The sequence below is a fragment of the Macaca nemestrina genome, chromosome 13, assembly GCF_043159975.1.
Source record: "Macaca nemestrina isolate mMacNem1 chromosome 13, mMacNem.hap1, whole genome shotgun sequence".
Taxonomy (NCBI): domain Eukaryota; kingdom Metazoa; phylum Chordata; class Mammalia; order Primates; family Cercopithecidae; genus Macaca; species Macaca nemestrina.
The window spans coordinates 30,983,432-30,998,972 of NC_092137.1; the positions used below are offsets into that span (position 1 = coordinate 30,983,432).

At 50.0% G+C, this 15,541-nt stretch overlaps 1 protein-coding gene and 1 long non-coding RNA gene across 4 annotated transcripts in view; one reads left to right on the forward strand and one right to left on the reverse strand.

Moving 5' to 3' along the window:
* The window catches only part of LOC105479700 (polypeptide N-acetylgalactosaminyltransferase 14), a 226,577-nt gene that overhangs the window by 9,918 nt on the left and 201,118 nt on the right, over nt 1-15,541 (reverse strand). For 2 of the 3 annotated variants that reach the window (XM_011737834.2, XM_071076462.1), the window contains exons 10-13: nt 10,551-10,677; nt 7,872-7,964; nt 3,259-3,342; nt 2,641-2,785 (exon numbers count right to left, since the gene is read on the reverse strand). In XM_011737834.2, coding sequence (XP_011736136.2) covers nt 2,641-2,785; nt 3,259-3,342; nt 7,872-7,964; nt 10,551-10,677 — 449 coding nt within the window. The remainder of the gene's footprint in view (nt 1-2,640; nt 2,786-3,258; nt 3,343-7,871; nt 7,965-10,550; nt 10,678-15,541) is intronic. The other variant, XM_024792244.2, reaches the window with a different exon arrangement.
* LOC139357804 (uncharacterized) lies at nt 9,849-13,753 on the forward strand. The gene is made up of 3 exons (XR_011611584.1): nt 9,849-9,985; nt 11,685-11,775; nt 13,634-13,753. It is a non-coding gene; the product is annotated as an uncharacterized lncRNA (long non-coding RNA).

Here is a 15,541-nt window from a genome sequence, read left to right on the forward strand (position 1 = left end):
GCTGGGTTGAGATGCCTCAAGTACCAAGGCCAAGAGTCTGGCTTTTGTGGTAGACACTAGGAGCCATCGATGTCTGTGCTGAGACTGAAAACAATGGATTAGTGACCACATGCAACATCAGGGTGGGGGCAGGGCTGCAGCCAGGGCAGGAGAAGCAAGTGGAGGCTGTTGCCATAATCTAACCCAGTGGCTCCCAACTGGGGTGGTTTTTCCCTCAGGGGGCATTGGGTCATGTCTGAGACACTTTTGATGGCCGTGACTTGTGTTGACTTGTGTTGGGGGAGGTGCTGCTGGCAAGAGTGGGCAGAGGCTAGGGATGCTGCTAGACCACCCACAACACACAGGGCAGCCCCTACAACAAAGAAATGTCCAGCTCAAATGTCAAGAGTGCTGAGATTGAGGAATGCTGATCTAGCATAAAGAAGTGAACATGGGATCTAAGAGCAGCCCTTCTGAGAAACGAGACAATGAAGGGTGCAGGAGAAAGAAGAGTTGCAGGAGCTGGACCAGGCTGGAAGTGGGGGTCCTGGGAGAAGGGGGTCACGTGGAGAGAGCTAGTGGGACGAAGGAGGCAGCCAGGGTGCCTGACAGGTGCTCATGGCCATCTGTTGACTTGAGTCACAAGTGAGTTCAGTGTGGCCATGGACTCACTCAATCAGCCAGTGTTGAGAGAGAGTCCAGGTGGGAGATCTACACCTGCAGATCTGCAATTCCCAAACCTCTCCTGAGATCTCATAGCATCCTGTTCCCCAGCACAAAATGCAACCTCTTCAGCACCTGCAAATCTGCAATTCCCAACCCTCTCCTGAGATCTCATAGCATCCTGTTCCCCAGAACAAAACATAACCTCTTCAGCATGGGAAGAGAGACCAGGATTTGGCTCCTGCTTACTCTCCAGCCACACCGTCTGCTGCTCCCTCCCCTCACATCCCATTCTCCAACCCTACTCTCCCACAGCCCTGCAAAGGCAGCATCCTCGCCAGCGTCCTTGCTCAGCTCCAGGTCTTTCCTGGGCCACCCTTTCTTCCCTTCCCAACCTGGCCTATTTCTACTCATCTCTGAGAATACAACTCATTTCCAAGTCCGGTTGGAAACCTTCGCTGAGCCTCACACCTAACTTGGATGCCATCTCTTGCAACTTCTATGGTACCCCGGACAAAACTCCATCCAGGACAGAGATTACATCACAATGGCTACTTTCTAGCTTATTTTTACTTTAGGCCCTTTGAGGGGTCCTTCAGGCCTGCAACCTAGTCTTTCATCTCTGCATCTTCATAGTTAACAGGCAAGTAGCTGTTGAATAAATAAATGAATTCATGGATAGATAAAGATATGGAATTTGTGAATCAACAAACAGGAAACTGTCAAAGCTGGAAGCATGAAAAAAGTCTCCAAGAAATGGTTTGTAGAGAAATGAACAGTGAGCTGAGAATCTTGGGGAATACCCGCCAGAAGGGTATGAGAGTGGGGGTGAGGAGTTAGCAAGGAAAACAGATGAAAGGAACAGGAATGTAGGAGAAGGGGGATCGCACTGAGCCACAGAGCCAGGTGAGAAGCCATAGACAAATGCGCTTTTTTTTTTTTTTTTTTTTTTTTTTTTTTTTGAGGAGTTTCACTATTGTTGCCTGGGCTGGAGTGCAATGGTGTGATCTTAGCTCACTGCAACCTCTGCCTCCAGGGTTCAAGCGATTCTACTGCCTCAGCCCCACAAGTAGCTGGGATTACAGGCGCGTGCCACCCTGCCCGGCTAATTTTTTGTATTTTTAGTAGAAACGGGGTTTCGCCATGTTGGCCAGGCTGGTTGTGAACTCCTGGCTTTAGGTGATCCACCTGCCTTGACCTCCCAAAGTGCCGGGATTACAGGTGTGTGCCACTGTGCTTTAATGCAGTCAACAGGCCGAGTGCTACAAGACAGGCTGTGAATTTGTCCGTGACCTTTAAAATAACAGTTCTAGCCTCAGATGGGAGAAGACTGTCCGGAAAATCATGGCAGGGAGGGGAAGGTACTCTGTCGATGAATCAAGTAAAGCACAGGAAACCTTTCAGAGAAGGGACCACAAATGGTCCTGCAGACTTAGGGGAGGCAGGAGATGCAGAGGTGAAGCTGGGGATGAAGAAGGATGCTGCCCAGAGACAGGGTGGTGGACAGTGATGGTTTTACGAAATCTGATGTGATTACCTGCCAGTCAGAGCTAAATCAGCTGGGAGACTCACAGAGCAGGCATTCCGTCCTGTCCCAGGAGGCAGTGTCACCCAGCAGCAGCCTTCTCCCCCTTTGCATTTCACACCTGCGAACTAGCTGTGCCATTGGCCTTGCCTGACCCTGCCCACGGTTGCTGCCAGCAGGTAGGACACCAACTACAACAAACTCATTAAGCTCCTGCTAACTTAATGGGCAATTTCCTGCAGGCAGGATGCTGCCTGTTAAGCTGTCTTTCAGAGGAACTCTATGCACTTGGAAAGCAAGCAGTGTAAGCACAGTGGCAGAGTCGGGGGACGACACCTCTCATGCTTCACTACTGATCTCTGGGAATAAATGGGCATCTGATGTCATGTAAGAGCAGGTGATGGAGGCAGAGTCATCTGGCCGCCTCCCTCTACTGTGACACACGGTCCCGTATGCCCAGCCAGTTACTTTACCTGGGACTTTGCATCTTCGCCTTTGACCTTGGCACAGGGGCTCAACTTTAGGTTTGGGGTTTCTTGGTGGTTCTGCCTTTGAGATTCCAGGCACTTCTGTCTCTGTCGGATATTGCCCTTCTGGATGGAGGACTCCTTGGGGATGCTGGAGGAGAGTCACAGGGAGAGGAGAGTCCACTGCTCATTGGATTAGCAAGACTACCAGCTGGAGAGGGTGGGCAGCGTTCTGAGAATGGCAGGGCTGGGTTGTTACAAAAGATCTGCACAGCTCGGAGAAGGGCAGGGCGCCACTAAGAATGAGGCGGCAAGGAAAGACCCAGGAGCCACAGATGGGGATGAGTGCCTGCAATGGAGCTAGTGTCAGTGAGTCCATAAGCCAGGGCTCAAACGCAAGCAGGTGAGAAATACTGCCACTGGCTAACAGCAACCCCTCATGCTACTGATTCAGTATAAGGTCCCTTCTGGTTTTAGGGGTGAAGGGAGCCAACTGGTCTTCTTAGACCTCCGATATACATAAAAGCCCTCATCTAGTTGGTCACTGTCTGCCTCTTCTCCAGACCAAGCCAGCTGAGGGCCTCTCCTTTCAGCCAGCCAAAGCTCCACAGGTAGGACGGATACCTGAGTTCAGGGTAGACATTCTCCAGGTACCACTTGAAGCTCTGGCAGCGCAGATTCTTCCTCAGGTCCAATCTGCTCTCAACACTGGGGGCAACGGGGTTGTGGACACACACAAAGACAAAACACAGCTGTCAGAGGCAGGCGCCAGCAACGCCAGTCCAGACTGAGAGCACAAAGCGCAACTCATAGCCATGCTCTGTGCTCACATCTCTCTGGAGGGTGCTGGGGAAATTAAGCAAGAACAGATTTCTATAACTGCAGACAGAGCTATGGAAACACTTAGCAATATCTCACAATGGTGCAGTAATGACAGCGAGGACTGGTGCTTTTACTTGAAGATGGAATTTGGGGGTGTTTTTCCTTTTCATTCGAAACAAAGCTGCAAGAACATTCAGTGTGTTGTCAATAATTCACCGCTGGGGCTCTGGGCCTGCTTAGTCACAATTTCTCTTTGGATTCTGCAGCCGAAACACCACTCCCTGCTGCCCCAGCCTCAAAAAACCCTTTTATTTCACCGTTTCTGGGGCCTGGTCATGTGTTTGTTCATCAGATATTCATTGAGCACCTACTGTGTGTCAGGCATTATACCCAATGTGGGATACTATGGAAAGCTTTTGAACAATAGGCAAAGATAATGAAATAACCCATCACAGCCCAGGTGACATAGGATGAGCAGGAGGGATCTATGGGAACAACTCAGAGGGGGTCCCTTGCTTGTCGGGTCCATGGTGGTCAAGGTAGTAATGGTGATGCTGGTATCTGGAAGGAAAAGGGGACATTATCTAGACAAACCAGAGGTAGGGGCCCCTGCTAGAGGCAGTGGGGAGAGTGAGATGAGCACATGTGAAGACACGAAAGAAGCTCTGCGGGCAGGAAGAGTGCTGCAGGGTCTTAAAATAGATGTGTATGTGAATGTAGGGGTGGTGATTTGGAAGAGCAGAAATGGGTGAGTTGAAAGCAAAGACAGACCATAAAGGGTCCTGTGAGGCACTGCCAAGGAGTTTGGACTTGTTTAAAGGGCACTGGGATGAAACTGATGGGTTCTAAGCAGGGCAAGAGGTGGTTTGTACTTTGACAGCATCTCAGTGCTGGTCCATAAATAGGTCTGATGGGAAAAGCTGGGACCAGGGAGGGTAGTGAGGAGGCAGCTGTGGAAACTCAGGTGCTGATTATGCTTTCAAATAGGGAAGTGGGGGGTGGGAATGAAGAACGACAGGCTGAGTGCCTCCACACCTCTCGGCACCCACCTAAGTTACATCCATATCTTGTTCTTCCTGGGAAGACACATAGAGCTGGCCTTGCTTCCTGTCCAGCTCACTTCCTTCCACTCCCCACCTCAATATTGCACTAGAACTTCTTCTCATAGAGCACCAACCACAGCTCATCACCAGACTCTAAGCTCCATCGGGATGGGAAGGATGTCAGGTTTCTAAAATGCTGAATATTGGGTGTTTAGCAAGGGCCTGCGTGCTCACTGCATGATGGTGCAGTGTTACCAAGACTTGGTGATCATTTGGATGGGAAAGAGAAGGAGAGGGATTCAAGGTTGACACCTAGATTTCTGACTTGGGCAACAGGTGCAAGGAAAACTCTTCACGGGGATGGGAAATATTGGATGAGGAGTAAGTTTAGGAGCAAACGTCATGAGTTCAGTTTAGGACTTGTTGAGTTGGAGGCGCCAGGGAGATATCCTGGTGGAGGTGTCCAGTGGATAATTGGATAGAAGGGATTGGAGCTCAAAGGATAGGTTTGGCTGACAAATAGAGATGCAAATATCAGCAGCATAGACATAGTGCTTCATGCCAGGGAGAATATGTAGTCAGAAGAGGCTTTCTAACGGACCTTCCGGCAAGACCACCAAGAGGAAACAGCCTGCAAATGGGACCAAGCAAGCAGTGCCTAGCAGCAGAAGAAACGCCATGCCTGCAGAGTTCTGGAAGCCTAGGGACCGAGGGACACCAGAGGGGCCGGGGGAGGGAGAAGATTCATGCTGATGGGGCAGCGTAAGAGGACAGTACAGGGTGCAAGGAAGTCACGAGGGAGCCAGGTGGGAGCAGTCTCAGGGCTTGCGGGCCAGGAGCGAGGAGGGGAGTGGAGAGAGGAAAGCAGACCACTGCTTCACGAAGCTGGGCACTGGAGGAGTGGAAAAGACAGAGTGTGGATGACGAGCAATGTTGGACTGAAGGAGGGTTTTTGTAGTTTGCTTTCTTTCCTTCCCCTCCTATTTTTTTTTTAAGATGTAAGACATTTAAGAAGTTTAAATGGTGATGGGCATAATACAGCAGAGGAGAGACCAGGGATCAGGGAGAGAGTGGAGGCACCCAGAGGGCAAAGCCCCCTAGGAGCATTGTTCCCAAACTTGTCCCCATGTTAGAATCACCTGGTGTGGGGTCTTTAGAAAAATTCTACATCCCAGGCCACACCCCAGAGCAAGTAAACCAACTCTCTGGAGGAGGGGCACAGACTGCAGTCAGTTTGAAACTCCCCAGGGGACTCCCATATGCAGACTAGTTTGGGAACCTCCTTGGTAGAACCTTGCTTCTCGAATTGTGGCACTCAGGCCACGAGCATTGCATCACCCGCAGCTTACTAGAAATACAGACCTCCAAAATCAGAATTTTCATTTTAACAAGATCCCCAGGAAATCTGCTTGCCCATTAATGTTTGAGAGGCCCTGCGCCAGGAGGCAAGAGGAGATGAATCCAGGCAGTGGGAGCTCGATAAATGTTGATTTATGAATGAATGCAGCGATGAATGGTGCATCCGGAGTACAGGTGGAGGGATGGAGACCACAGCAGGAAGCACAGCCTGTCCTTTGAGACAAGAGACAGAGAAGGATGCTGCAGATGCAGTGAAGTTAATGGGTTGGTTTGTTTTGGGAAGTTGATGTCATCTATTTCATCTGTAAAACAGAAGGTGTCATCTGCTGCCAGCCAAAGAGGGGGGTGGACTAGGGGCTGGGAAGAGTGGAGATTTAATGAAGATCGAGGGAGAACGCTAGCTAGGAGAGGCAGCAGGGCCAGTGGGCAGACTGCAGGCCTTGCTGAGACTGACGACCATGGTGTATTATTAGTAGCACCAGCTGGCATTCCCAGTTCTGTTCAGCAGCCTGTGTGCACTGGAGGACAGGGTGCAAAGTCAGATTCATCCAAGGTTGAACCTGGAAGAACTGTGGGGATGGTGTTGCTGGATGGACAATAGCACAGAAGGTCTGAGGACAAGACCTTTTAGTTCAGTTTTTAAAAGAGTAGAATCCAAGCTAGAGAGGGAAGGCAGTGAGGGGGATGTGGTTGATATGGCCAACAGATTGGAAGTTCTGATGAGGACTGAAAATGAATGCCTTGGAGGTTTGGAGTGAGAGAACCTGAGGGGCGGCATGGATTTATGGTTTCAGAGGTGCAAACCATTTTGGTGGGTTCTGATTTAATCCTCCCACTCAGTGATGGGTTCAACCTATGAAGTTTAGGCTGCAAAAAAACCCATCTGCTCAACAGCCTTCGTATGATGAGTGGGTGATGTTAGCATGACAAAAAGCCATTGGTTGCCCCCAAAGAAACATAAATGATAGCATTAGTGAAGGTGCTATTTTTCTCTACTCTAATCAGCCCCGGGCTGGGGAATGCAAGGTCATTCCAAGTTTTGAAATCAGACAGGTGTGGTTAGAGCCACCATCCCCCTCTGCCATGGTGTCATCTGGGGCAAGAAGCTTAACCTGTAGAAGCTTCAGTCTCCTCATCTGTAAACCAGAAGTCATTATGCCCATTCCTCAGAGTTGGGAGGATTAATGAGATGCCTTATGTAATGGTATCTAGCTTTTATTTATTTATTTATTTTTAATTAATTAATTTATTTTTTTGAGATGGGGTCTCACTTTGTCGCCCAGGCTGGGGTGCAGTGGCATGATCTCAGCTCACTGCAACCTCCGTCTCCCAGGTTCAAGCGATTCTCCTGCCTCAGCCTCCCAAATAGTTGGGACTACAAGTACCCACCACCACGTCTGGCTAATTTTTGTATTTTTAGTAGAGACGGGGTTTCACCATATTGGCCAGGCTCGTCTCGAACTCCTGACCTTGTGATTCACCCACCTCAGCCTCCCAAAGTGCTGGGATTACAGGCGTGAGCCATCGCACCCAGCCTGGTATCTAGCTTTTAATAAACATTCCTTTCTCTGTCCTCTCCTCCCGTGAAACTTGAGCACTGCTGTAGAGGACATCTGTACACACGCTGTTCCTCCAAAGAAGGAGAGAACTTAGGCTTGGATGATGTAGAACTTGGAGGGAGGAAGTCCCACCTAGAGGGACTAAGGCTGTCTAGTCCTGCCTCCTTCCTCTCTGCAAAAAGCAGGAAATATTGGTCCATTGCACAAGGGACAGCTCAGCTCCCCTAGAGGTGGCAGTCCAGGTTGCCAGGAGTCATTCCACAAGAGCTGCCTAAAGCCCTGCACATCCAGAGCTGGGCAGAAGCTCTGAGGAACAGGAACGAAGCCACAGCCTTGGGCCCTGCGGGAGCACAGGGCAGCTAAGCTGACTGGCCTATCAGCACCCATTTACATCAGTCCTATGAGCTGGGCTCTTTTGCACTCTCTGCCCTCCTCAACCTGAAGGAACACTTACTTCCCGAAGGGCCTCTCCAGGGCGAATGGCCGGGCAGCGTAATAGTATTGCTTGTATTCATCCATCCACACTTCAGCTGTCCGCTTGGTGTTCCTGGGAAGACAAGGAGTGACAAGGAGTGTCAGTAAGGGGCTGTCTGAGAGGCCCTGTGAGTGTCAGTTAAAATACACATGTGTGGGCTGAGGTGGCAGCACCACCTAGGTTCCACCATGGTCAACCCACTATCATTCCTGTTCCCAGGGCACTGAGCCTAGCCAAGCCCCACCCAATCTCCAAAGGGGTCTTTACCCCAAGACACAAGATTTTAGTACAGGTTGAGTATCCTTTACAAGAAATGCTTGGAACCAGAAGTGTTTTGGATTTGGGTGTTTTTGTTTTGTTTTGTTTTGCTTTTGGAATATTTGCATACACATAATGAGATATCTTGGGGACGGGATTCACATCTAATCTAAACATGAAATTAATTCATGTTTCACATACACCTTATACACATAGCCTGAAGGTAATTATATTTTTCCCTTGGGGATGCTGAATAAACTGTGGGTTGTCTGTCTGCATTTTGACTGCCACCCGTCACATGAGGTCAGGTGTGGAATTTTCCACCTGCCGCATCATGTGGGTGCTCAGAAAGTTTCAGATCTTTGAGCATTTTGGATATTAGATTTTTGGATTAGGGATGCCCACCTTTAATAACAACAAACCTTTCCCCCAAAAGATACATACCAGGGAAATCATGCCAGAAACTGAACTTCTGTGGCTCTCAAAGAAATAGGGAGAAAAGGCTCAGGAATCCGACACATCCCTTCACTGCCAGTAACCAAGAGTACAAAGGCAAGGCCTGCGTGGGCATCTAGCCTCTGGCTGTCCTCGGGCTCTTGTCCTGGATTCTGTCCTTTACCATAGTGGAAGTGCTCAGGTCCCAGCTCTCCAAGGGGAAAGTCGGCACACACAGGTCTTCCTGCAGGCCGTGCAGTTAGCCTGCTGCAGGTGTAAATAACTAAGTAATCAGGCTTCTCTTTCCAGACTTTTTGCTAGCACTCTAGTTTTTAAAATCAGGTTATCTGCCCTGACTCTGACCCCACAAATCACAGAAAAGGAGACAGACGGAGAGACAGACACTAAGGATGACATCCCTCAGCCATCAGGGGCACTAGAAAGAGCCCCAGAAAAGAGAGAAAAGATGTCAGAAAACAGTCAGGTGGCTGGTGGCCTGGGCAGCAGTGGTATCTGCTGAGGCAAGTAAGGGAACTTGGGGCCTAACTGAAAAGGGGGTGCTCTTTCAGATGCTAACTCTAGCGCACAAGCATTCAAAAGAAGAGGGTGGCAAGCCCTTCTAAGCTGGGACCTGCAATGACAGTTTATGCACACACAGCCTTGTCCATGGGGCACCAGAGGCAGTTAACAGCACCTCCCTGGCCCCTTCCACTGCCGAGCCATCAGCACATTGGAAGCTGCTTTTCAGACATCCGTGCCACAATCCTGTAGAAACTGAATGACCTACCAGTGGCATGCAGGATGTCCATTGGCCAGGACCCAGTCTCAAAGACAATGACTGTCTGGAGCCCCAGGCTCTGCCCCTCATTCCCAGGCCGGCCCCCCTCCAGGCGGCCACATGGCTCCTGCACAGCCACCACCTCCCTGTGCCAGACGTCCCCAGCTCACCTTTCCTTTTTAAAACCTGAGAGCTGAGGCAACCCTGCCTTTGTTCCCCACTGCTTCCTGGCCTGCTGATTTTCTCATTGCCCTACCCTTGCCCTTCACGTTTTTGCAAAAGGTGTGGCCAATTTTCCCATTGCTCAAACCCATGTCTCCTCCAGGACAGCTGTGTTGGGGTGGCTGTGTCAGGACGTGATGACACAGCTCCCCCTACCCCAATGGATCAAATGACAGAAAAAAAGGAAGAGGGGACCAAGTGGCGGAGTGAAGCTATCAGATGACAAGAGACAGAGGTTGGGGGAAAGAGAGAGAATCAAGAGGAAAAGAGGCAAAGATGGAACAAATTATTCTGAAAGGAGAAGAGAAAGATCGAAAGAGGAGAAATCGAGGAAAAAAGAGTGGATGAAGGGAGGAAGCAGGGAACAGCCAAGTGGGCACCCTTGAGTCTCTGAGTCCCGGTAAGAACCACCCCCCAGACAGGAGAAGAGAGTGCAACAGCAGACAGGAGCCCAGGGTCTCAGGCCCTGCCCCAGCCTGGACCCTTTGACTGTGCTGGCCAGGCCCTGGAGCAGGCACTTAAGCTACATCCCTTGGGCCTTCCCATTCCCCTGCATCTGCCCAAAGACCTCTCCCCTAGTGACCCAGCCTGAAGGTGGGGCAGCGGCTCTTCTAGAACTCCAAGGTAAAAAGGGCTTCCTTCTTCCATCCAACAAAACCCCAAATATCTGGAGCCCATGCCCTGTAGAAGGGCACTGATGGGTTTCTTGAAGCCCACGAGGCCTCATGTGGGGCCTTCCAAAGCCTCAGAAGTATTAGGGAAGTCTCTGGCCCTAATGCTGGATATGACAGGCCTGCCCTCCCTACCCAAGCAGAGTCTGGGTAGTACGAGGTGCAGCCCCGGCCAGTCCAAATCACACAGGCAGCCTAACAGAGCACCAGGGACGGCTGCAACCCTTACCAGCAGCCGCCCAGCCATGGCTGCCTGTGCTGCTGCCCACCCGCACTGAGCCCCTGGGCACTTACTTTATATACGTGTTGGCATTTCCATCAGGGAAAACGTACGGGTGCTTCTTCCGGAAGACGTGCCCCACTCGGCTGCAGGGGACGATCTCTAGGCTGCCCCCGCACATCCACACTCGGAAGGAGATTTCTGCAAGACAGTCACGCCCCTCCTATGACCTCTTATTACTGCTGCTCCAGCTTTGAGGCCCCAGGTCTAATGAAACGGTGAGGGCCCCACAGAGGCCAAAGAACAGACTCTGCAGCCAGTCTGTAGGCTCCACTGGCTGAGAGACCTCAGTTTCTCCATCCATAAATGGGAATAGTCCTACCACTTCGGAGGGTGGTATAAGTGAGCAGGGAAACAGTACCAACCAGCACGCTGGCCTCTGGAGCATATTCAGGGGCCAGCATGGCGGGGCAGGGGCTCTGCTGCAATGTCTTAGCCTGGAAAGGAGGAGCCTTGGGGCACCAAGAGAATTGCCTTCTAACTTGCAAAAGAATTCACTGTGGAAGTCTGGTTAGATGCACTCCCTGTGATCCCAGAGGGTTAGAGTCAGGACCAAAGAGAAAGAAATTTCAGTCGAGAATACAGGAGAATTTTCTAACAATCAAGGACCAGGTGACCATTGTGAGAAGACTCGGGACAGGCTAGAAAACCATGGCAAGGATGCAACAGAGGGGACTGAGTCCCCAGAAGGCCTCAGGGCAAGGTGTCCACAAAAGTTCCTTCCACAGTGAATGCAATTCTACCACTGGGGAAGAGCCACCTGAATCATAACCCAGGAGGAGAAAGTCTGTGCAGTTAATTAGAGCTGAAAGCAGCTCTAGAAAATGCTGGAAGCCTCAAAGCTGTTGTTGCTGGTGTCCCCTAGGTTTGTACACACACCCGTTTCTTCCTGGTTGGCTGCTGCTATGGGCCCTCAGGGAGGTGGGTGGGATGGAGTTAGCAGAGGCAGTTGTGATGAGTGTATTTCTCCCTGGGACTACACCCGAGCTGGCTTGAAGTAGTGCTTCTGCCCTGAGAAGGAAGCAGTGGCACACCAAGGAGGGAGGGAGGGGATTTTATCACTGCCATTGGTTAAAATTGCCAGTGCATGGTGACATTCAAAAGCAGAATGACTGTTAGTGTTAACATTGCTCTTAAATTTTCTACAGATAATGTACCCCCTAACTGACCGCGGCGAGGGCAGCCTGCTTCCTGCATCCCACTGGGCCTATCGCTGGTAGAAAAGGCAGCTCCTGATCTGTAGGTATTCTGGTCTGGCCAATGCTTCTGAAGTCAAGCTCAGGTGTGTGGCTGCCCATGTGAGGGGCCATGGGGAAGCAGGCTGGGTGTTTAGGGGCAGGAACAAGAAGGCAGGTATTCTGGGGCCTTCATATCACATGCGTGTCCTGCACCCTGCTCTCATTCACCTGTCCCCAGCCACTCTTACCTGTCATCTACCTGTCTCCTCCCACGTTTCCTTGTAAAGGCCCCTGGACTGAGGTAAGACTTCCTTCACTAGCCCTACTCCATCACCTTCTCTGCACCTGCCCCTCTGCCTACTGCTGTTCACTCCCGGGAAGCCTGGATTCCCCTAAGGGTGGGGACCATGTAGACTCAAGGAGGAAGACAGGACTTCTTGTGACTGCTACTGAATCATGGCAATAACATGGGGGAAAGGAACAGGAAGAACTTAGCTTCACAGTCAGCAGGCCCAAGTCTGCAGTAACCGGCTAGCTGCAACCTTGGGTTGCGGAGGCCTGATTTACTCTTATATCAAACAAATATCATAAAAACACTCCACTGGACTGCCATCAGCATCAAATGAAACAGAATTTTGAGAACAACTGTGTAAACACTAAGTGTGATTGAAAGATCAGCAGCAGTTATTATGAGACATCCCTCTGAAGCCAATCTCGTTAAAACATAGACATCACCCACCTGTGCCCCCTTTTAATTTCTTAGACGACTTACAGATGCTTCTTCCCATCTTCTGCCACACTGCACGAGATACCTGAAATGTCTACACTTCACATTTGAGATTTCGACTCTCCATAAAGTCCCATGGTATAGCGGGAGTTGACATTTGGCTGGGGCACTATTTGAATCGTTTTTCACATGAGTCATTGAGCAAAGAGTGAGCTCAGCCAACTGCCTGGCACCCACATCCCCATCTTGCAGTAGCACATAGAGGAAACTGGAGGTCGGTGCGTGGAGTTGTGTCAGCACGTGTGAATTTCAGTCTCATGTCTGTGCTCCAATCAACTCCTCTCCAGAGACTCAGAACAGGGCCTGCTCCAGTTCCCAAAATGGAAAACCCTCCAGTTCCTCAACACTAGAGATGGAGTCCTTGCTCGCTAGATTTAACTTACACATCTTGTGCCAGCTTTCTTCTAAAGATATGTATGGGTTTCATCTACAGTCTCTTCCTTTCCTTGTATTCAAATGAGACATATGTCCCTTTGCCTTTGCAAAGTGAATCCCTCCAACCTGTGCCTCCACCCCATGCCCCACCCCCATTCCCCACTAGCTGTTTCTTTTCCTATGATCCCTCGTCCCAGCTCTTTATTTCTCTCTGAATCTACTGACCCCTCCCTTCTGCCACAGGCATGCACAGGTCCCCAGCTAGGCCAGCACCTGGCCCTGATCCTTCTCTACCTTCCTTCTGGTCTCCCTATGTTCTTCTACATCCCCTCAACGCTCTGCCTCCGAGCATTTTCCTGACACTGCTGTTGCCTCTGCTCCCAGAGTTCGCCCTATGCTGAGGACTCACCTCCATCCTATCAGCCCCAACTCTGCCCCAGGCTCTGGCACTAACTTCCCACGATTGGCTGAGGCATCTATTGAGGTGCACGGGACATTATCACACCCAAGACATCTCCTATGCCCTCGGCATCTTCCCACAGCCCGCTGCAGCCCTGCCTCCTCTAAAGACATTCCTCCTCCTTCTAATTTTCTTATGTCTGTTGCCTTAGTACAAAAATTGAGTATTGCAATTCTGCAAGCATTAGCCATGGGAGGAAAATGACCCCTTCATTTACTTCTGGGCCAGGCAGGCAGTAGCTGATTAGTCCTAACAACCCTGCTCCATTGTTATTAATGTTCCTATTTTGCGATGCAGAAGCAGCTCTGATAGGACAACTGAGAGCGAGGAGCTGGTGACATTCAAAAGCATGGAAGCACATCTCCCCAACTCCAAAATCCATGCTCTTCCCCCAACACCACCCTGCCTCCATACTGAACATCTTCCACCAGCCAGTACAGCTGTGGATGCAAAGATACCGACTTCAAGGCACTCACAAATTAACAAGAGTGACAAATATATAGTTAGCTGTCACATGCCTACCCTGTCAACTCATTCATCCAGTCCTGAAGGATGTCCGTCTCAGGTCTCCTTCGGGCCAGCTGCTGCCGCCCAGAGGAACTTGCAGCCGAGATGAGTTAAGAGTGTCTCTACTCTGGAGTTCAGATTGTTATGCCTGGAATTATTGGAGGCACGTGTCTTGACATGGATCGCTGTGCTGCTGCCAGAGTCAAGAGGCAGTCTGAGGGATGCGGCTTGGAGTTTTCAGATTAGTGTGATGATTTATAGGGATGACAATGCGGGATATTTAAAACCTAGGCTATACAGGTGCTCTACCCTTATCTACATCACTGACTTCAAGGAAATGATGTGTATCCTCTCAGGACTGCAGGCCAGGCCAGGCCTGGTGGTTCACAGATATCTGCTGAGACCTTTGGGACAGTCTTGCAGTCCTGAGGTCTTGTGAAGGGGCTTGCACAAGTGCTATCGGAAATGCTGTAGATTCATGTGTGAGGCGGCGGACCTTCCTGGTACAGCTTAGGGCCTCTGATCTTCGAGGCTGCAGCACCTGCAGAGTCATCATTTCTGAAGTGAGGGAGAAGGGAACAAAAAAAAATTTGTGTAGGGAGTTTGCAGGGGGTTCTTGCTGAGTCAGCGCCCACATAATCTCCCTGGTGATGAATGCCGCCTCATGGAGACCCAAATCCACTTTGAATTCCAGGCATGGAGATGTGTAATTATTCCATCCTCATCGGGGGCACTGTTATAATCTTACTTTCTTTAAGCGTCAGGTAAATATTTGAGAGCAAATTGCCCTCCTGCCCTTCATTTCCCCCTCTTTCCTTCTGTCTCTCCATCAGCTGATCGGCAGTTCTTACCACTCCTCCCAGGGTCCTAGCCCTTCACCAGAACCAACTTCTACCTGGCAAGCCCATGAATGATAGACAGGAATTCAGGGGAGAAGGGGCAGCTTTCTCTCCAGGAAGCAAACCACGACTATTCACATGCCACTGCTTGGCCATACTGGTCAAGGTTCTAATTTCGTTTTATAGCCTGGTTTCTAAACAAAGGCAAAGAGAATTATTACACATGGGTACCACATTTTAAATGGAGCCTCATATAATGTATATGTGTGTGTATTGTATATACAATAGCATTGTCCATTCTACTTTTGGCCAAGTTTAAACTTCTGTCTGAGAAAGAGACACTCACCTGGCTATTGTCATTCATAAGTCCACACATATTTATGTACAATGGGGAACCTTACCTTTCAGTAATTTTTAAGTTCCCAGCTTCTGCTGGGCTAGAAAGCAAGCTCTGTTATTACTCTTTAATGAACGAATGGACTTGAGTAGAGATAATCTTATTGGCCCACAAAACATCGCCTTGAATCTTTGAGCAAAATTGCATTTCATCCATGACTGGGACAATCAAGCCTCCACCACACCTCTTACTCTAGACAAATATTGACCACAGGCATGCCACGATCTGCAATGGCCATACGATTGCAAATGCCAGGTGACACCTTTACCTTTCCATATTCTCTATTCAAACAGAGCAACCAGTGTCTGATGGGACTCAATTACACTCAGGGAAGTTGAGAAGCAGCAGGAAAGGACAGCTTCAAGGGGTCTCCCTTGGGCATGGGGCTTTAGCAAGTAGCCCAGACAAGGAACAGAGTGCTGGCTGCATTAGCTTTACTCTCCATCTGGGGGAAAAGCTGAC